The sequence below is a fragment of the Lissotriton helveticus genome, chromosome 1_1, assembly GCF_964261635.1.
Source record: "Lissotriton helveticus chromosome 1_1, aLisHel1.1, whole genome shotgun sequence".
In the NCBI taxonomy this organism is placed as follows: domain Eukaryota; kingdom Metazoa; phylum Chordata; class Amphibia; order Caudata; family Salamandridae; genus Lissotriton; species Lissotriton helveticus.
This window is the reverse complement of record NC_136057.1, coordinates 933,793,397-933,816,137: the sequence shown is the minus strand read 5'-3', so window position 1 is coordinate 933,816,137 and position 22,741 is coordinate 933,793,397. Positions and strand designations below refer to the sequence as shown.

General features: G+C 47.2%; 1 protein-coding gene across 24 annotated transcripts in view; it reads left to right on the top strand.

The window, feature by feature from the left end:
• CELF2 (CUGBP Elav-like family member 2) overlaps positions 1-22,741 on the top strand; it is a 1,322,506-nt gene that overhangs the window by 1,128,124 nt on the left and 171,641 nt on the right. For all 24 annotated transcript variants that reach the window (XM_078676914.1, XM_078676806.1, XM_078676874.1 and 21 more), the window contains 2 exons: positions 11,947-12,105; positions 16,728-16,791. In XM_078676914.1, coding sequence (XP_078533040.1) covers positions 11,947-12,105; positions 16,728-16,791 — 223 coding nt within the window. The remainder of the gene's footprint in view (positions 1-11,946; positions 12,106-16,727; positions 16,792-22,741) is intronic.

Genomic DNA, 22,741 nt, shown 5'->3' with positions numbered 1-22,741 from the left:
ATATTTTGTGACATTTCTTGTTATTACACAAAAGCAAATTATGTGAATTTCACACGCTAACATTACCCAATTACGTGGAAGTTGGTTTATTTTCCTTAGAGAAGCCTAATTTGGTCTGAATGGTTAACAGGAGTGGTAAGCAGGCAATAGGAATGCAATCTTAGAAACAGGAAAGGCATGTTTTTGCAATTAATTACTATTTTAGTCTCTTTCTGGGTAAACCCACACCTTTTGATTTTGACCTCCCTTCTCCTCTTTTACCACTGTTTAGTAATACTATGCACTTTATGTTTAAAGTATTTTATTGCATTATCAAAAACAATACAAACACATGAATACAGTTGTCTCAAAAGAGGTAGTGCAAAGGTTCCGCCACAGGAGTGCCATCAACGTGCCATATACTGCAAGTACAACATCCTTCAGGGCATGGTGCCAGGTGTGTATGAGGTGACGACAATTCCAATAACCAACAACCCCTTCCCCAACTCCCCCCCCCATTCCCCCCCAAATCCCTCGTCCCCCCGTGCCGTGCGAATGTCCCAAACCTCCATCGCTTCTGCAATGTGCCCACCCCCCTCGTCAAGCATGCCTCCCGGGCATACTAGGTGGACAGGTTAGCCGGGGACGTCAGTCGCAGTAGTCTAAGATATCGGGGACAGGCAATTTCTTTGAATTCTGACTGTAGTAAAGTATGGAAAGGCTGCCACAACTCCTCAAACTTATCCACCTCCCCCGCCACCATGAGGGACAACTTCTCCATTCCCAGAACGTGCCACAACCTATGTAACCAGCCAACCATGGTGGGGAGCGTGGTAGTGCGCCAGTAGATGAGTATATTCTGGATCGCCGAGCCCAGGGCGATCGCGATCTGTCTACCTTTTCTGGATCTCAGAGGATACATCAGGCCATTGGGCAATCCTAGCAAGACATAGGCTGGGAAGCGGGGTAATTCAATGTCGAAGCACTGGTCTATCTCATCTAAGATCTCCTTCCAATAGGGGCTCAACAAAGGGCAATCCCACAAGACGTGCGTAAGTGTGCCAATCTGACCACATTCTCGCCAACAGGTGTTTACAGTGTTACGATTCATTTCATGTAATCTCTCAGGGGTATAGTAGGATATCTTGGTGAACGTTTCTGTGAGTCCGGTGTGGTATGCAGAGTGGCGTGCCCGATAGGAAATGTGTTCCCAGTCCGCGTGGCTAAGCGCCCTTCCCAGCTCCCGTTCCCAGCGCTCCCGCCCCGGGTTGTGAATGTGGAAAGGGGGAGGTTGCAAGAGCTTATATAGATCTGAGATGAGTTTGGAGTCCGAGGAGCGCGTCGCCAGCCACATCTCATAGGGTGTGAGCTTCCGGTCGGCTAGGTCACGCACCTGTGGCTGAAGCGCCCAGTGACGCACCTGCAGATACCGCATCCGTTCTGTCTCGGGCATGCGATATTCCCGTCTGAAATCCTGGAATGCTATGGCGCCATCTTGGCCGTACATGTGAAACAACGCACAGCATCTAGCCGTCCGCCAGAGCGCGAAGGCTCCGGGCTCCATCCCAGGATGGAAATCTGGGTTCTCGACCAAGGGCGTAAACGGCGACGGGAAGGTAGTGAGCTCATGCCTAGCATTCACTGCGTCCCAAACTCGGAGCGGGACTCGCGTGATAAAAGACGCGTAGAGGTTGGGGGGACGGTGAGCTCTACGCAGGAAGGGTATCTCCTGCAGGGCCCTGCCCTCCACTGCCTGGTCCTGGAACAGCCAGTGCTTATCAGATTCCCACTTGCTCCACTCCACGAAATACCGCAGTTGCGCCGCCTGGAAGTACTTGTGGAGATCCGGTATGCCAAGTCCCCCGGACTTAGGCGCTAGCGTGGACAAGGCTCTCTTGAGTCTGGGTTTGCGGCCCTGCCAAACAAAGCGTGCGATGTCCGCCTGAGCTTGTCCAATCCACCCCTTCGGGGGTTGAAGTGGTAGGGCCCTAAATAGATACAGCACCTGTGGTAAGAGAGTCATCTTCACCGCTGCTATTCTGCCCAGCAGCGACAATGTTCCTTTGCTCCAGCGGGCCAATTCTTCCTTAATTTTGCTGCCCAAGGCTGCGTAATTGGCTGTCACCATGGCAGGTAGCGAGGGTGCCAGTAATATGCCCAAGTAGGGCACCAGGTCCTTAGACCAGCGCATGGGAAAGAGGCCCTGTAACTCGAGTCTCGTGGCGGTCGTCAGCGAGATGTCGAGGGCTGCCGATTTCCCCATATTCATTTTAAAACCCGCCACTGCGGCGAAGGCTGCTAGCTCAGCGATGCAAGCAGGGAGCGCCCTTCTCGGGTCATCAAGTGTCAAGATCACGTCATCCGCGTATAGGCTAACGGTGTGAACATACCTCCCCATCCGAACGCCCGACGCGTCAGGATTCTGTCGAATCCTCTGGGCAAAAGGCTCCATATATAGAGCGAAGAGCAGCGGTGACAACGGGCACCCTTGTCTGGTGCCCCGCTCTATCGCGAATTTTTGGAAGCTGCAACCATTCACTCGCACCACTGCGGACGGAAACCTGTAACAATTGAATATCAAAGTGCGAAATTTCTCACCCATGCCTAGTTTGCATAGCACCCTCTCCAAGTATGGCCAATGTACCCGGTCGAACGCCTTCTCCGCGTCAACCGAAAGAAGCATTCGTTCCCCAGGAATACGGGAGGCCTTTTCCAGGATATGGACCACTCTTTTGGTGTTGTCTACCGTTTGTCTACCGTGGACGAACCCCGCCTGGTCCGGATCTACCAGCCCCGGCAGGTGAGGTGCTAGGCGCGCCTCCAGAATCCCGGTGTACAGCTTGAGGTCCACATTCAGAAGTGATATCGGCCGGTAGGAGCCGCATTGAGTCCGGTCCTTCCCCGGCTTGGGGATAACCGACACTGTTGCTTGGAGTAGGTCCGGAGGGATAGCCCCGGGTTCAGAAAATGAGTTGTAAAGTCGCGTCAGCAGCGGCGCCAGTTCTGGGCAGAACGTTTTATAGTAAAGCGGGGTGTAACCATCGGGTCCCGGGGTCTTCCCAAGCTTGAGACGGGAGATAGCCGCGATCACCTCCTCGATCCGAATGTCCCGTTCCAAGTGTTCAGCCTGGTCCGGGGTAAGGGCGGGGAGATCGACCGAGTCTAGGTAATCAGCCTCGGCTTGCGCCAAGGAGGGCTCGCCTGCATATAAGTCGGCGTAGTAGCGGCGGAAACCGTCCGCAATCTGGTGTAGTACGCGTGTTTCAAGCGCAACGCTGCATATTCCGCTCTATCTATGTCTAGGGCAGATAGGAGTTTCCGGGCTGCCTTAAGTTGCCTCCAGACTCTAGGGGCTCCGGTCCTCTGATGCACCTGTTCCAGCTCTCTCACCTTGCCCGTAAGTTCATCTCTCTTTTGTTGTCGTTCCCTATTCTCCACCGAGGAAATGGCGATAAACTCACCGCGAAGCACTGCCTTCACGGCGGCCCACTGCGTCGCTCGGGTGGTGTCACCATTATCATTGTGCCGCCGATATTCGCTAATCGAGTCTCGTATACGTTGTACTACAGATTGCTTATGCAGTAGGGCATCTCTGAGGCGCCATACTCCCCGTGAGGAAGACACCGGTGGTAGCTGGAAAGTGCCCGTTACCGGGGCCTGGTCCGACAGCGTAAGAACCCCCATTTCAGAGGCCGTCGCCAGTTCGTAAAGCGGTCCCGTCACCAGGAGATGATCTAATCTCGCGTATGACTTGTGTGTGTGTGAATAGTAGGAGTAGTCTCGGGTAGTAGGATGGAGGCGCCGCCACAGATCATGCAAGTCGAGATCTCCCAAGCGAGATTTGCTCAGCTGCGAGATCTCCCCCGTTTGCGGGTGCAGCTGCGCCGATCTATCTAAGGATGAGTCAAAGACCACGTTCAAGTCCCCCCCAATAATGATGTGCCTATCTGGGGTGGTCGCAACATCCTCTAGGGCCGAGTGTAGGAACCGCTCTTGGTGGTCATTTGGGCTATATATCGAGCCAATAGTAAACACCAGACCTCCCATCTTGACCCTGTAAACTAGGAGCCTCCCTTTCTGTTCTGCCACTTTATGCAAGACCTCCCCCTTAAACGGCCTAGACACTAAGATTGCACCCCCTGCCGTTTTGGTAGCTCCGGAGGAAAAGAATTGTACTGGGAATTTCGGTGATCGCAGCCTGTGGCAGTCTTTGGCAAGGAGATGTGTCTCCTGCAAGAGACAAATGTCAGCCTGAGTGTTTTCAAGGAGGGACAGCACTGCCTTCCGCTTGACTGGGTTATTTAGCCCTTTCACATTAAGGGTAACTATCTTAAGAGCCATCAGTGACAAGTGTAAGGGCAATGCTTAACTAGCCTGTCGCGGCCCCGGGGGGCCGTCTCCAGTGTCAACTGTGTGAAATGGTGGTGCGAGGTGGAAGCAAATGCAACAACAGAACAGCACGGTTCCCGGATCCCTCCCTCCCCATCCCCTAGAACTATCCCCCAACAGCCCAACTCCAACCCGCCCCTTACCCCACTTTGCGGCCCTCCCACCCCAAAACACCCCCACCCAGTCCTCCCTTCCCCTTCCCCCAGTCCCAACTGTTCAAAGAACACCATTGTCCCAGTCCAGTCCTCGACGGACAAGTCTGTGGAAAGTTATGTAGGTGGACGTCTAGCCACAACCCACACCCTCCCGCCGCCCCCCGCCCCCCCGGAACCCTCGCACCTGCAATGATGAAGAGGCCATGACGATCTCCCCCCGGAGTGTGCTTAGGCCGTCAAGACTATGTCCCCAGACGACGACGTGTGCCTGGTCACCGCACTGATTGCATCGTCCATTTCCGCCCGAACAGTGGGCGAGTCGGGTCTCGTGGGCGGTGGTGGGGATCGCCGTCCCTGGAGCGTCTGCCAGCCATCTCTGGTGCTGCGCCGACGCCACGGCGTGGGAGCGTCTTCGTCCGTCGCGGTGATTCCCAGCACCAGCACTCCGCAAGCGTCCTGTAGGGATCGAAGCTGATGCAAAGTCCTGTTCCAACGGAAAATGAGTCGGAAGGGGTGGCCCCATGAGTACTGTGTGTCATACTCCCTAAGGAAATCCGTGGCTATTTTGAACGCCTTACACTTCTGCAACGTGACCGTCGACAAGTCCTGAAACAGGGCCACCGGGTGACCCCGGAAACGCAAGGATTGCTCCCGCCGTGCCTCCCGGAGAATCCGCTCCTTCAAAGGGAAGTTCGGGAGGAAGGCCAAGATATCCGGGGGTGGCGCCGAGGCCCGTCGCGGCGGGCCCACTCTGTGCGCCCTATCAATTCTGATGGGAAAGTCTCCAGGTTCGCTTAGTATTTCACAAAGCAGATCCCCCAGGTAGGCGGCTATGTCCTCACCTTCCTCTTTTGATGGGACTCCTCGGACCCGAATGTTATTGCGTCTGGACCTGTTCTCCAGATCCTCAGCGTGGGCCTGGAGGTCGATCTGCTGATCTCTGAGCCGCAAGACTTCCTGCTGCAGGTGTGAGATCTCCTCATCCCGTGAGTGGCCGGCCTCCTCCACAGTGGACACTCTCTCCCCCAGCGAGTCGACCTCTCTCCTAACCTCACGGACCTCCCTGGCCACTTCTTGCTTCAGCGTCTGAAAGTCCTCCCTGAGGGAGCTGAACAGCGACTCCAGGAAGGATCTGGTCACTGGGGGTTCTCCTCCCTCCGCGCCGCGAGAGCTGTTCGAGGGGCTCGGGGCCCCCCTGCCCAGCATTTCTGGCAGGGTGCGGTCGCCTTTCTTACCCCCTCTGTTGCCAGACATCGTGGTTGTGAGGAGGCGTGGTAGGTGGGGCGACACTCGTCAAGGTCTACTCGTTGTGGCTGCGCCGGAGGCCGGGGCATCCCGCAGAGTCCGAGCACCACGGCGCTCACGGGCGTCGCTTCCTTGTTCCTCTCCGACCCACAGGCCTCCAGCACAGCGAGATCGCTGGTGCAAGAGAGGCAATAGCGGTCCGCCCCCAGCCGAAGCTCGTCTCCACTGCGTCGAGGAACAGTAGCAGAGTTCCGAAGATGCCGGCAATAGATCAGTCCGGTCCGTACCTCAGGCGGACCACTGCGGGCCCCGGGCCCTGATCCCTCAGTGCAGGGGCGAGAGGTGCCACAGTCCAGTCCACCTCCCGATCTTCGCCGGCCGCCTCGTTCCCCGCCTCCTGTAGTGCAGGGGTCAGGAGCTTCCCTTGTCCGTGAGGGGGCCTCCGGGGGTCCTCCCGCCCCGATAGCTGCGTTGTGGCTCCGCAGGTGGAGGGTGCGCAGGCCAAGGCCTACTTCCGGTTGAGGCCGCGGGTTCGCGTGATGACTCCGCGCCGCAGGCCTCGCGAAGAGGGCCGGGCGCCGGATCAAGGCGGAGGCCCGTCGCTGCGTCACTGTCCAGCAGGGTGCCTGTAGGCGCACCTCGGTGCACACTCGACTTCTCCCTCCAAGTGGGCCTCTTGAACGGGACCGGGGGATGGCGTGCAGACACATGTCCGGTGCGTCCGATCCCCGGTCCGGCGTAGCAGTGTCTCGCCGGTCCCACTTAGGCCTGTGCGCTGCTCGGTCCGGTCAGCGCCTCCGCATCTAGGCCACACGGATGGTTCGAGCCAGGCGTGCCGCCTCCCCTCTTGTCTCCGCTGCGAGGCCGAGGCTGGTCGCGGGAGCTCCGGCAAGCATCGGTCGCAGGCCTGCCGGATCTCCGCCGGCTCCTTCGTCGCCACCCGCCCCGGGGCTCCTCCGACGCCGCGACGCCGGGTCTGCAGGGCTTATTCGAGGCTTCGGGCAGTGCCGCTGGGTGCTTGGGAGTGTTAGGTGTCGTGCGGCGCTCGATCCGGGGGAGATCAGCGACACAAAACAGCGCAAGGGCTCCGGAGTTACGAGAGCACACAGAGAGAGCGTCCTCTCTGCCCGCCATCTTGGCCACGCCCCTCTACTATGCACTTTAAAAAGAGTTATACGCACAGTTTCTTTTAGAAAATGGTGCATACTCAAACTTTGAGAGGCTAGGATTCTGCAAAGATACTTCTCTGCAAAGTTGAGGACCGCAAGATTAATTTTCAGGTTGATGTATTTTGAGTCTTATTGGCTAAAACCACAAACAAAATATTTTTACAAGCAGGATACAGGTTTTGCCTAGGTGATACATTCTTTAAATACTTCTCATTTGCACGGCAACGCAGACTATCAATTTGCAGTACCAACCTGCTCACAGACCTACTCCACAGCACCTTCAACAATAATAATGATGGTAACTATTTATGCATAAAACATGGGGGGGGTGGAATGCTTGCATAAGTCTTCCCTTTAGCAAACACGATGGCCTTGTTCCAGTCCATTGTTTGCCCTTAATGCCACTTCAAGCTGCGACCATTATTACCATATGAGACTTGGTTGTGATCTAATGGGAACTATTTAGATACCCTTTACAAATTGGATCTTCTCTTGACACCTGAATAATCTTTTTATCACTCAACCTAATCAAACCTATTTACAAGCCCCAAAAGGATAGCCTAGACAGGAGTCAAAACTCCAAAGCGTGGGTGTCCTAGCTGGAACTACTACATATGCATCTTGCTTGCATCACTTAGCATTCCATCTACCTGATGGGCCACCTGATAACATCAGTACTAGGATTTACAGCATGCATGTCCATGTTGTACCTCAAAGGGCAAGTCTTTTTCCCTTCATTCAGACTGCAGCAGGTGCTGTGACTCTATGGTAGCCCCTTGTGGAGTAACAACATTCAAAGTAGACTAGAGAATTACATGGAATCAATATAAATCCCTTTGGTGGCTGGTAAAACTGGAGAGTCTTCTGTTAGCAAAATTCTGATGATTTGTGTCCACTCCAGTAAAGTAGTGTACTCTGTGCACACTGCTGTCGTAATTCCAATGATACTTTGCTTTTAAATGAGACACAGTTATTTCATGCTGTTTATTGCTAGTGAGTTATAAAAAATAAATTGAGATTCTGTTGTGAATTAATAGCTCTTGGCTTTTATACCAAGCAATTTATTGGATTACACACTCATTTATGCAAATATGTATACAGTATTTCTATAGTGTGAACTTAGTCAGAAGGCAGCGAAGCGCTGTTTATGGTCAAAGACAAGCTTAAAATCAGCAAGTAAGACGAGATTGAGCTGAGATGAGGATGAATAATGCCTTGTTATGTAGTGTTCTTTAAGAGGTTCTGATATTTCCTAATTAGGAGCAGTGTTGAGTCCTAATTAATACAGGGACGTTGGTCCAGATCCTGGTTGCATGGATGTGAAGGGTCTGCTTTTTTTTTTGCTCTTCTTAGTCTGCCCTATGTTGGTCTTCTGTTTGTGGGTGTGCTGAGATCAACTAGAGATGGTGAGTTTGTCTGCAATATTATCAGGGGGTGTCAGTCGTGATAGCTTTTTAAATGACGCAGCAGGTTTTGTAGATGGTGCAGGCTGGCAAGGTGAGCCAATGGAGTATCTTAATGAGGGGGTGATGTGAGCATATTTCTTCAGGTTCAGGATGACACATGTTGCAGCATGTAGAATGCCCCCAAGGGGTGCCATTGTGGCATCTCGGAGGCTATGAAGTAGGGCATTACCACCAACTAGATACCATCTTCCAGCTCTGAAGTTTCGTTCTTGAAGAAATGCTGTGACATTCTTTAGACAAGAGAGCTTGTACCAGGCCATCTGTTTTTTGGCAATGTGCTTCTGGAGGGTGAGGTTGGTGTCCAGGGTGAATTAAAATGACTTGGCATTCGGTGGACATTAGGGTTTGAAACCGTCAAGTTTCATGAGATTGGCCAAGGTTAATACTGGATCTTGTTTAGTATTCTTGGCAAATAACAGAAGTTCTGTCTTTGTTGGGTTAATCTTTAGGTAGATGCTGGACATCCAAATCTGGATGATGTGCTAGGAATGTTTGAGGTATTGGATGTCTGAAGCGGAGGAGACTTTCAAGTAGATTTATCAACTGAATATTAGTGAATCTTGATGCTGTTGTCTATGAGTACAAAGCCAAGTGGCTCCATATGAAGGCTGAAGATGACAGGAGACAATATGGAGTCCTTGGGGACTCCACGGGCGATAGGGATCTTTTGTGATCTAGATGTGCCCAACAGAAAAAACTATTGTTGGTTGGAAAGGTTAAAGGAAAGCCAGTAAAGAGCATTGCTGGTGAATCCCAATAAAGATTCCAGGGTAAGTATGAGGGTTGGATTGTCGACTGTATGGAAGACAGCTGAGAGGTCCAGCAATATCTGCTGATAGGGCTTATCTTCATATGTTGTCAAATGTGTAAAGAAGCAGTTTCTGTGCTGCAGGCTGATTTGAAGCCAGAGTTTTAATGAAGGACGAAGGTAAGACATCATCTTCGTAAGAAGTGGCTCTGAGCGATATCAGCAAGATCTGGTAGAGATATGGCTTTCAAGGCTGACCATTGTGGATTTCTATAGAAGGAGAGGAAGGAAGAGCCGGAGCAGGCTTTATTTCATCAATGTGCTGTTGGTTAGCTGTATTTTTTTTTAACAGAAGAAGAGGTTGATGACATGGCACTTTTCTGTGGAGTGAGGAATAGTTGAGTCCGGCAAGGGATCATTACAGTGTTTGATTTTCTTGAACAGCATTCTGCTTCAGTTAGTGACTTCAATGATGGTGTTGCTATAGTACTTTGCTTTGGTTCATATGGGGCTACGCAAACAGTTAGTGAGCAAGGGAGGACCTGGCTTGGCAGTTCGGGCTGTACTGTTCCCATTGGGCGCGGGGTCAAGTCTGATTTGCATATGGCTGGGTCAAAAATGGAATGGCATGGTGAGCAAAAAATGATGGATTTAGGCCCAGATCTCTGTACTGGGGTGAATGTATGACATTGTTCTGCATTCTATCCATCAATTGTCCTTTTTGCAATTGTCACCACGAGTGGGAGCGTATGCCCAGACATGGGTCCCATGTTCTCCCTGCCACTGGAGTCAAGCTATCCTGGCTAATGAGGGCTGAAAGCCGAAAACCAGTCCTAGGATGCTTGTTTCAAGTCCAGGGAGGACCTGGCCTGGCAATTCGGGATGAACTCTTCCCATTGGGCGATGGGTCAAGACTGATTTGCATATGACTGGGTTCAAACTGAAATGGCATGGTAAGCAAAACAACGATGGATTTAGGCCCAGATCTCTGTACTGGGGTGAATTTATGACATTGTTCTGCATTCTGTCCATTAATTGTTCTTTTTCTTTTTGCATTTGTGGTTGTTATGGTGAGCGCTTTATATGTTGAGCCAAGGGATTTAAATATTAAGAGGTCCCCAGGAGTTCTGTTTTTCTTTCATTTTCTTTCCTATCTACAAATGGTTTGTTTTTGTCAGCATAGTTTTTGGGTACCAGGGTACTGAAGTCTTTAGCTTTCTTCAGTGTATGGTAATTGGGGCGTGACTGTCCACATAGCTTTCCAAAAAATTGCTGAAGTTGTTTGAAGGGTGTTGACATTTGACGTGGAGTTGATAGGAAGAGAGATGATTTCACGTATTAGGTTTCCTACAGGTGAGTCTCTGAAGGTTTGGTCTTCTCTTTTGAATTGGCCTTGGTTTGGTGGCCCATAAACAGCTCTCAGTTTGATTAAGACTACATTGCTTCCCTTGCAACCAAAATGGAACTGTGAGATACTTTTCTGAAGAATGTCATCCTTTAACCCCTTCGCTGCGGCGGCTATTCCGCCGCAGCGCTAAGGGGCGGGGGGGCGTGCGGCGCTCCGACGCTTATGACGGAACCGCTCCGTCACGCCCCTCGGGCGGGCTGTGCTTGTGACGGAGCGGTTCCGTCATGGCCCTGCCCGCTCAATAGAATGCGCCGCACAGGCGCGGCGAGCGGGCCATGACGGAACTGCTCCGTCACCAGCACAGCCCACCCGAGGGGAGTGACGGAGCGGTTCCGTCATAAGAGTGGGAGGGGTTAAAGGCGATGATACAACAACTAGGATTCACCTTGCACACTGAATGAAGGGTCAGTGGATCGACACATTCAATGTAAAACTTAGAAAATGATGGTAAACAAAGCTGGAATCTCAGTTTTCCATTATCTTCACCAATAAAATACCATCTTGCAATTCAGACCCGTTCTTGAAGGCCTGTACAATATTGCTTTCTGATGGTTACCTTTAAAATGTCTGGAGCATCCAATCTTCTCTACTTAGAAAGCATTCCAAAGAGCTCCAAAATATACAAGACTGCAATCTTAACTCATGAACATTTTCGGTTGCAGACCCTCTAGGAGTCCTTTCCATCACCCCATTCTCTTCTCATTGGGCACAAATTCAGACCAGAGTCAGGCAACTCAGTGCCACTTCCAAAAATGGAAATTACCATTTGCCAGAGACATTCTTGTTACTAAATGTAAAATGGTAGAATGAGGCACTGCTGGAAAGTCCCTATCAAACACTTCACAGAGGTAAGTCAAAGCAGTGCCTTCTATCCCGACTGGCTAAACTCTTCTGTAAAAAATAATAATCCCTTTACCCGAAATATGTTGGAGAGAGTGAGAAAGAAACCTAGTTTACCATCTGTGCTACAAAATACCACCATCATGGTGGAAAGTAGAGTAGAAAATATCATGGTGTTTCCCAGCCTGACAAGTAAGTTGCTGTGTATGTTCTATTAATTCCGTTCCATTGAGGTCTATAAGTTATCGTGATTGAACATGTTCTAGTACAATGGGAAAATCCCAGTGTTTGTATTTCAAGACTAAGCTGAGCTGAGCCAGGCGTTTTCATTGGAAAGCATGAAGAAACTATGCCTTCGTCTTTAGCAACTCTGTCTTTTTTAATTTAATGATTTTTGAAAATATCTTAAAAGATTAAATGCATGTGAAATAATTACAGACGGGTCAATTTAGTTCCTTGATAACTGTGCTGAATGTTCAGGTGTGAGTAATAACATGAACACAAAATGTGCTTTATTATCCCCATTTTCTGATCTGTCCAATCGTAGGGCTGCTCTTCGCCAATAGTGGTGAAGTTTGCAGATACCCAAAAGGATAAAGAGCAGAGGCGCATGCAGCAGCAACTGGCCCAGCAAATGCAGCAACTCAACACTGCCACCTGGGGGAACCTCACGGGCCTTGGCGGACTCACACCGCAGTATTTGGCTGTAAGTATTACTGAGAGGACCGAATTTAGCAAAGCAGGGAGTTGGGCCTTGGCTTATCACATTCAACAGCACTAAGCACCATTTCTCATCTTCCAATAGTGAGCGGTCTGGTCATGAATGGTTGAAGACCATCTAGCCAATCCGAGTGTGTGCTATGACTCTTACTTTCTATAGTCAGAGCTCTCCTAATAATAAGAAACTCGTAAACACCAATCCCTGTTTTGTCAGCTGTGCAGCCTCTTGCAGGAATGATGTATGAGAGATTGTACAAAGCATGCAGGAAACCCAGCTTGCTGAGTACTTTAACTGGATGCCCAGTTAGAAACTTTAAGATTATTTTGTTCGCACGTCATAGCACTTCCGGTCTTGTGTCACGCAGCAGCTCTGATGCCAAATGTCCTTTGTTGTTCAGTTCCAGAGGATTACGAAAGTGACCAATTGAAATGCAGCTGAGGTTCCTGTCCCATAGAAGGGTAATCGGCAAATATTTTGGGCTGGTCAAGACAGAGAAGCGACATATCTCTCCACAAAAACTATGGATGATATAAGACATCTTCCAGCATGCAAAATTCGGAGATCTTGTTCCCAACACCGTTATCAGAGGTTTCCTCACTCCTAATTTTTTGGAAGGTGGCAGAGACGACAATTGCATAAGTGCCTTCTAAAAAACAAGCACTGGCGTTGCCAGTAGGTCTCGTAGAATGCAGTGCATCCTTCTTGCTGTAGTAGGGCGATTGGGTGGCTGTTGGTAATTAGAGAGTGGCCGGAGGGAAGCCGGATGGGGGCAGGAGAGCTGAGATAGCGTGTTAGGGGAGGAGAAGCCGCAGAGCGCACGCTGGGCGAAGCCCTTTGATGTGCTGTGCGGCCGTGAATGCCAGCGTGTTAGGGGAGGAGAAGCCGCAGAGCGCACGCTGGGCAAAGCCCTTTGATGTGCTGTGCGGCCGTGAATGCGCGTGCTTGTTTGCTCACGTGATTCACGTGAACTTAAAGAAAACCGCACAACGAAACCCTTGGTTTCACGATTGTTTTCAGCACTTGAATTCTCGCTCCCTCAATGCGCTTGCGCGCATTGATAGGTCACAAAACCTAAACAGGGGTCAAGCAAACAAAGGCCATCATAGACGTGACATACAAGAGGCTGGCCGTTAGTACGGTGGCATATTGCAGTCCATGTTACACTTAAAGTTGGACCTTTGTATTCATAGTTCAATTTGGGTTGACTAAATCACACTCTGAAATTATTTATTCTTCTTATTTGTTTTTAAAGATGGTATGAAAAATAGTGTGTGTCTTTTCCAAAGCACATCGTGTGTGTTACTGGTCCCTTATTGCTAATGTTCCCTCTGCTCAGTGCTTAACCTCTATAGGGTAACCGAACCATCTGAAACTTTCAGTGGTAGCCCGAGATTAATTGATTTTGAGGCTTTCTCCTTAACTCAGAGCAAGAGGCAATTTTCTAACTCCCAGCCAGATTTCTTCACCATACACCTACACTATTATATGTGTGCACTATGTGCTTCGTGGTAAACAATTTAGGTGGGTTTCATTATAGCTACACACATGACTTTTATATATTTAGTATATGACAACAGAATGCATTTTTTGTGATGTAGACTAATGTTATTGGGCAGTTAAGGTATTTCTTCCCCAAATTCGTCCAAAGGCATCGGTGCTTAATTTGAGCCAGTAGTTGCAGATGTTTCCCATCGACACTCATTTGTGATGACCAGCCTATATTTTTCCTCATTAGATTTTGATGCCGAGCAAGAGAGGGTAAAAAAACAAAGGGGAAGAGAGAGGCTGAAAACCTGTGACAAAGGGAGAAAGCAGAAACTTACAAGAGTAGGGTAAAGAGGGGCCGGCAGTGTCCGGTGGTGGATTAAAGAGGCATGAGGTAGAATCAAACCTACACAGCCTTGGTATGGATGTATGACAACGCAGGCTATTACAACGCCTGCCTTTACAACGTGGTTTTTACATCGCATACCATTACAACGCATATCGCTTTTGGGTGCTGGATAGTGAATAGTTTAATTTACTATTCCAACTCCAGTCCCCGTGGACACTAGGGAAGGGTATTGGATAAACCTATTCCCTATCCTAGAGCGCCCCCCAGCGCAATGCGTTGTAATGGTTTGCGTTGTAATGACCGCGTTGTAATGGTAGTGCGTTGTAAAAGTTTCGTTGTAAGTGATGTTTACCCCTTGGTATTCTAGACTCCGACCTTCGGTGGCATTGGCTGCAGGCGCTTAAGCAAGGAGGATCAAATCCTAAAGTTCCCATTTCTGATAACAATCATATTTTGTTTGTTACTAGCATTTTAGGTTTCAAAACAGGAGACGCTGCCTGGTTTTCTTTCCTAGCTCAATAACATCTTTAGATTCTGAAATAATATTGTAAATTAAGAATACAATTACCTCTGACAGCAGCATGCAATTGAAAGCTGTGAATATTATCAAAAATCATACCACTGACTGTGCATTGTGTAACATATCTTTAAAAATATAGTTGGTAAAACTGATTCTAATGTACCATTTAATGGACACTGAAAGGTGTATTTTGGCTGCAATGACGATCTTGGTTGCTCTTCTCTATCATATTTCTTATCATTTAGAAAGATATCCCCAGTACATGAGATTAGCAGTAATCCTTGTCTCTGTGTAACGAAAATATGGATATTTGACTGCTCGAAATAAAATAAAAAGTGATTGAATGCATCAGCCAATGAATGCCGGATTCTCATGGTGTAACAAATACATTTCAAATGGGGAGAAATAATAAAGCATATGGATGCTCAAGCTCTGACAGTAGTTTATGTAGTGCAAATTCATTGGCACAGCAATGATTGCTTCATCCTAAGAGTTGGATGTCGGCGAGGGCTTTCCCGTAAAACTGTGAGTGGTAAACACTTACTAGGGTGATATAATATGTGATCACATTAGTGGAAGGTCAGTAAATGCTCTGAAAGTTTTAAGTAGGCCTTTGCAGGTGTGGCGTGGTCAGCATTATCCCACGTATGTCAGTCATGACAGGCCTTCAGGATATTAGTGTTGCATAAATGCATATACCATTTATCTAAATTATGAAAATATTATTGTCATGGCTATTCTGAAAGCGATCATTGGTTCAGTCCTTCTCAGGAAAGTGCGCTAACAGTGATAAAGTGATGACATCATTATCAGTGACCATGCATTAGTCACCACCTGTCTTTACTATTCACACTGCCTTACACAAGCACAAATAACACCGATCTTACACAAGCCGTGGATCGCAGAATTTTTTTCAATTCAGAGTTCTCCGCGGAACGCGAAATTACCCAAATTCCGCGAGCGGAACGGAATTTACCGCCCAGGCCTAGTTATGATCCTTATAAACAAGATAAGCCTTACATTTATTGATTAGTAGTGACGTTTATTTCCATATTTAAGTTACTAATAAAAAGCCTCTTCAAAAATATCCAGCCCAATAAAAGAAAATGCATGGAAAAACCAACATTTCACGTATTTGCATGTCAATCATCATGCGCTAACTGTGAACAGAGATGGTGGAATGTGGCTTAAGGAGATGCTCCCTACTGCTGCCCCTAGAGAATTTTTTATGATTTATGGGCTGTTTTTTAAAGTGATCTCGAAGGCGCGTAGATTTGAGATGGGCTCTCACGTTCAAAAGATAAAGTAATACAAGTTTTGTTCTAAAGTGCATTCTAGCAGGTTTGCCTATTGATTTTAAAGCTTTTAACGCGCAATACCCCTGTGACATACATTAAAATACTTTAATACTCACCCTTTATTGATTGTGCTAAATCAGATTCATCGATAATGCCGGGAAAGGCAGTTGCCTATGGCACAACCATCAGGAGAAAAAAGGGTAGTGGGTCACTCTGACCCACTTTTGACTGTGTGGCCCCATCCAATCTGGAAGTATTAGAGCTAGAAGTTTGTTTTTCAATCTGTGGTGCTGCCACACCACTTGTGTGCCAGAACCTCTTATGGGGGTGGTGGTCTCGAGTGGAGTTGGGTAAAGACACCGCACATGCACCAGAACTTGTGATGGGGTGGTGGTCTTGAATGGGGTTGGGTGAAGACAGCACACTTGCACCAGAACCTCTGATGGGGAGATCTTTCTTGAGTGGGGTTGAATGGAGACTGTCCAAGGCTACTGCTCTCAACTATGCCTCCAGATCTACTAGGAAGAAAGCTTTCCATTTAAAAAATGTCTCTATTCCAGTCTGTAACGGAGTAGCTTTCAAGGCATGCGCGGTTCCTGATTGACAGAGATGAGTTATAGTAACTATGCGGCTACAGAGGGCTACAATTAGTCACGCTATGTTGCTTTAAATAGATTTAACACCTGGCTGTTAAAAAGCGGAAATTGATTAATTTTTTTAAGGCAGCAATGTTATTGAGTTCCCCCAATGTGTGTGTGTGTGTGTGTGTGTGCACGTGTGTGTGTTTCCTAATAGAGATTAGACATTAATAGGGATTTACAGCTTGTCCTCTGGGGATGTTGAGCCCATCAACATGATATGAATGTGCAGAAGAGGCAAAAAAGCCAGAAGTGTAATTTAGTGATTAATGGGCCCTGCTATTGACACTTCCTTCTCCCTATCTGTTTCCTTTCAGCTTCTGCAGCAAGCAACTTCATCCAGTAACCTGGGTGCCTTCAGCGGCATCCAGCAAATGGCTGGTGAGTGGAAGAAAAATAACACTTTATTGTAATTTTATGTTTCGTTTTATATGAGCCTCAAGCTTTTTTGTGTGCTGTAGGAAGAGATGTCATGGCTGGCAACGAGCGCTCAACCGTGTACACCGCCTCTATTTAGATATGTGAAAAATGGTGCATCTCTCTTTGAGCATTGTACAATTACAGTTCTTCTGCAAATTAGTTTGTGTTTCCTTAGTCACCGATAATTTGTTTGGGGCTTCCAGTTGTCAGGAGCCGGTGTAATTTCCCACCGCCATCCTAGCGGACTTCCGTGAGTTTCTTACACAGACTTTTAAATCCCCAGATGAAGAGCAGGATATGTCTTTATCAGATTTGCAATAGGTGAGCCCTATAACATTTCTGTAAGAGTTCCTATAGGAATTCAGTATTACATGCTAGGCTAGTGATATGGCATTAGGACGTGACAAAAAACAGTGTCTGATGGGAAATGGGCATTCAAATATTCAATAGATTTCCCATAAAAGCTCTTTTGTGCCCTAGCATTATTTTGAATGATTGTATCATATTCTCCTAGGTGAACAAGCAAGGTAGTGTCAGAATTTATATCCTACTCAGAGGTCTGTCCTGTTCCAAGTTGCAACTTCTTCAAATGACTCTGGGAAGAAGGATGGGTGGCTTGCCCTCCCATATTGGCTGTCATGGCACCCCCACACGCTGCCCTGCTCACACTGTCCTGGCTGCCTTTCCCAGCTTCTATCACTGTCCTTTCGGAAATGTTCAACCTTACTATTGTAATTTTACACTTCAAATTGTCCGCCACTTCCTGAGCATTCTGAATCAGGAAATGGTAAAGAGGGACACAAGGCATAGTTAGGGGAAAATGGACTGTGAAGTGTTGAAATTTTCTCAAATAATATTTTCTAAACTCTTATTAAAAAAATGACCTGATATTTTCTCTTGTGAAGGGCAGGAGTATGCCCATATCCTGGGTCGAAATATAAAAGGCAAACTCCCAAAACATGTATAATAGGGGAATAAGCTTTCCCTATGAGACAAAATGTTTTCTGCATGGAGGAGAAAAGAAAGAAACGTACACTTGCACAAATATGATGGCAAATATCCGTGCACAATTTTACAATTTTTTTCTTGCCATTTAACCACTTGCATGAGGCGCAAATTTTCGCGCTGTGCAGGGATTTGAATAAGTGGGTGGGATTCGGACGGCCGGGGGCTGTCCTGCGCACACGCCCACTGTGACGCGTGACGGCTCCCGGCCATCACGAGCATGCAAGGGGTTAATCAAAAATCCCCACAAGTTGTACAGGATACAAAAATAGACAGGTTCATAAAGTGGCCAGACATATTCATCTCATCATGCTTACACTGACAATATTCTGGTAGCAAATCACACAATCATATGGAGGGTTTAGTGGGGCATAGGGAAAAAATAGGATGCTAACCCAGAGTAACATAGTGCACCCTGTCTTGTAGAGGAGTAGCCAATGTATGCATAACAAAATAAACAAAACAGTAACGTTTGAAACTCTCTGGCTGGCGCTACCATATGCAGCTAATTGGAAATGCGGAAATGTGAGTGGCAGTCGTATACTACAAGCATCGGGGATGTAGGCAAATGGGCACTCCAGGGGGAGTAAGGGAGTGGAGTGAACCTCTAGGTAATCCAACCCAGAGGGTGCAGGGTCCCCATTGATGTCAGGTGAGCGTGTCCATGTGAGTGTGTGGGTCGCCGAGTGGTTTAATCTTCTCGGCCATATTATGAGAGACCTCATATTTCTCAAAGGCCGTTAACAGCAGTGTCGAGCTCCATCGGAACGGAACTATAAGATCCACGTGAACACTGCTGATCTTTTAACTTTCACGAGAGATTTTGGCTGCTGAAAGCTGTCAATATGGCTGGGTGAAAGTCTGACTCAAAATGAGGAATTACTAGGGTATTTGGACTCAGAATTATCAATTCCTCCAGTAATTCCAAATTTCTGAATGTATCCTCAGGATCCAACTCATGATTGTCTGAATTTTCCCCACCCTCGGATTTAACAGTAACCCTCGTTATCGGTGACTCTGGTGGTGGGGGAAGATCAATCCATTTACTGGCCCACTAATAAGTAGGGCCTTATTATCTGGTGACACTGTGCAGTTGAGCTACGCATATTTTGCTAATGTGAAGGTGCATTCTTATTCATAAGTTGGAGGAGTGTGAGTGGTGAATGAGAGAACACTGAAAGTTCTTTGACCTTCTACTGAAAATCTTCAGTCCCCCTGTGAATCTTTTATTATTGGGTTATTGACAGCTTTAGTCCTGATTCTAATTTGGCAAAACTCAGGGGTATTTAACTTACCTAACAAATATTGATTCCCTGGGGTAAGGTGTTTAGGAGGTGTGCAATCTTCCTTTTGTTGTGAATTTGCAAGGGCAAAATCAGGAGTTACACAAGTAAAGAGGTGCATACTGCACATATTTCTGTATGTATAAGAGTTGTATCACATATTTGTTTCAGATGAATTTTTCAGGTTGGTACAGATACCATTATTTCAGGAAGAGTAGAGATACTAGGGTATAGGCACAGTAGAAGTACTAGGGTATAGGTAGGCGGTAGACACAAAGGGGTATTAGTAGGAATTGAGTTGCTAGTGTATATGAAGGGATATTGATAGTAAAGTATAGGTATGGGGTAAAGGTATTAGGTTATATGCACGGTCTATATTATTTTGGTATAGACAGAGGTAAATGGGGCTTTGGTATAAAATAGGGATAGAAGTATCTGGGTACAGGAAGAGTGTAGTTTGTGGTGATGGTATTTGGCTATATGTACGGGTGAGGGTGCTAGAATATAGGAAGGAGTGGTACTAAAAGTGTATAGGTATAAATGGGTTTGAGGTACTATGGTATAGGTAAGGATGGATATACAACGATATTATGTAGGCTTAGAGCTCCAGATACATAGGTGGAGCTATAGGTATCCGTGTATAAATTGAGTTAGGGGTACAGCGTTAATTGGGGAAGATAAACAAGGATATAGTCTAAAGATAGAGAAACTAGGCTGGAGGGAGAAAGTGTAGAGGTACTAGGGTGTGCACAGGATCAGACATTCTGGGTTGTAGGTACTAGGATATAGGCAGGAGTAGGTGGCATTAGTGAAAAAGAAATAGAGGGAGGAGAGGAGGAACAGCCAGACTATAGGAAGCGCGATGGAGAGACAAAAGAGAGTCTAAACGGCTGGAGTATGAAAGGTATCCAGACAAAAAAAGATTAAAGCAATTTGCGATCCTGAAAAACCCCAGAATGTTGGCAATTTTTTTGATGTGACAGTCATTCACTGGGATAGATTCAACATTGTGCGCATTTAAAAATCTCAGATGAAGCTGTTTTGTGGAGACAATTCTTCAGAGCACGTTCCTTTAAATGTGCTTTTCTCTAGAAACGCCCAGGGGTGCTTCATCATTTACAATGCTGACTCTTCATAAGCCTTTATCCTTTGTTACAAACTGTTACATCAGTAAAAAGACCTATTCTAGTCTCAAAAGGTAATGTTCTATTGATGGTCAAATTAAAGATATGAGGAACTCTTCTCTAGCTTTTTATTGACAAAATCTAGCATTTCTGTGCTTTACGCTCCTGAGTAAGCATGCCTTTTACTATTTATTTACACATTTTATTGTAAAAGTACAGGGTGGTTCTACTACCTAAACATTTTAATGGGAAACCAACTTTTTAGGTCACGCCTACCAGACAGTACAAGCTGTCTGCTGGCAAAAGACCCATTGTGAACTTACAGTGGGCTTACAGCCCAACCTTTGCTTACCGTTGTTTGGCTTTATCGTAATTCTTTTTTACTTGCTTCTTAGTTGATTTCTTTGTCCCATCTTGTCCATTTTGCATGTTGCCCCCACCGTTTGAGGGTAGCTTCTTTGCCATCCTTTTCTTTGGCTGACTTGCATCCTTCCACTGCTCACCTTTGGAGAACTCCTTATGGTCTAACTTGACAGACAATTATGTGAGAATCACAGAGAGGGGCTTTGCCTCCACCCATATGTTGGGAGGCAGGAGTGCAGGTTTTGATTGGACAGAAGTTGTGTACTTCCACAAAAAAGTGCTTGTTCTTGACTCAGCTTTGATCACTTTATTTTTCCACTTGCCTTGGTCCAAACTTTCAAGGGCACACTCATGACATTGAAAGGTTTTAAAGTGACTTAGATGACTGGATAATATATGATGTTTTTCTCTGGCAGCAGCACAAATTGTAGGAGGGCAGTCATTAACCTGCCTGGATTTGTAGGTCTGGCTATACACTACAACTGTCACCAGACCATTTAACCTATACCAATATTATTCTGCAATTCTTTGCTTCAACTCAAATATACATCCATTCTCATGTTATGCCTCACGTTACCACGTAACAGTCCTTTAAAGCAGACCTATTGGCATTGCCAATACTTGTTATTTCTTGACGGTCAAGCACTCCATGAGAGCGTATATATTTTCCAGCTATCTCTCTCTTGTGCTTTTCCTCCACCATACCGCCTGCCCCCACGCTACGTGTTGCTCTTTTCCTCATTTGCTTCTATCCCTGCAAACCCCCTTGCCCCCCTGCACTCCATGTTGCACCCTTCGCCATCGCTATGTGGTTTTCCCTCCCGATAGCCTCCTGCCACCCTCTCTGTTTTGCTCTCTCCTTCAGTTGCTTCCCCCACCATGCGATCCTAGCTGGTCTTGTCTAGATCATATACTTCTGCCACACCCCACCCACAGGCCACGTCCCCATGCTCTATGTGGGTCTATCCCGTTGCTGCTCGCTCCCTTGTGTGCTTTTCCCCTTCAAATTTCTCCCGCCCCCCATGCTTCATGTTGGTCTCTCCCGCATGTGCTTCCCCCACTAGCTGCAATCTATGTTGCTTCCTCTATCACGTGTCCCCCCTCAGAAAGCACCCTCGTCCACCCCGTGCTCCATGTCGCTCTCTCCTTTGTGTGCTTCTGCCCAGGCAACCACTCACCTTGCCCCCCAAACATCACTGGCAAAATGAAAGACCTATTGACTTTATTAATGAATAGAACTGGTGTTAACTAGGCCTGGGTGGTAAATTCCGTTCCGCTCGCGGAATTTGTGGAATTTGGGTAATTTCGCGTTCTGCGGAGAATGCAAAATTACCCAAAATTCTGCGTTCCGTTACTTTGCGAAATTTTTTGCTTGTTCGTGTTCTGAAATTGCGTGTTCGCAAGATATTTTCCCACACGCATGCAAAAAACGATTGAGAACAGGGAAAAAGCATCGTGAACAAGCAATTCCGCGCGTTCGTGGAATTTCTGCGTGTTCGGGGAGATTTTTTACCGTTTTGCGGAGATTTGCGTAACGCAGTTACGCAAATTGGGCCCACCCCTAGTGTTAACCAATACCTTTTGTTCTTCATAAAAATATTCAGTAAGCCTTCTTTCTTCATTGGTCTGCTGAGGTGTCATTATCATTTTGCTTCCGCCCACCACAGAATACAGCAAGGCATCAGCCATTGCCTTTTTGCCTTACCTGACTATATGTGATGGTATTCTGCTCATGCACAGCGTGTACTTTAAAACGATATATATATGTATATGTATGTGTGTGTGTATGTATATATATATTACCTACTGGCGGTCGCCAGTAGGTATATATAGTTAGGATTTTTTCTCTATGGGATTTTTGAAAATTCTATGTCTAATAACTTTGGCGTTTGTGGACGGAATTGGCTGAAATTTTCAGGAAAATGGCACATTTTGTTTCTGAGCAGCCCTTGAAAATTTGGGGGGGTTCGTCAAGGGGGGGCCGAGAAAAAAGGGGGGTCCCAAAACGTGTTTTTAACATTGAGTTTTCCATAGGGCGGTTGGCCTCACTTTTAGCCCGAACGGCTGAATGGATTTGCACGAAACTTGGCAAAATTGTAGGGACTGGTAGCACGATGTGCCTTTGCTAGGTCTCAA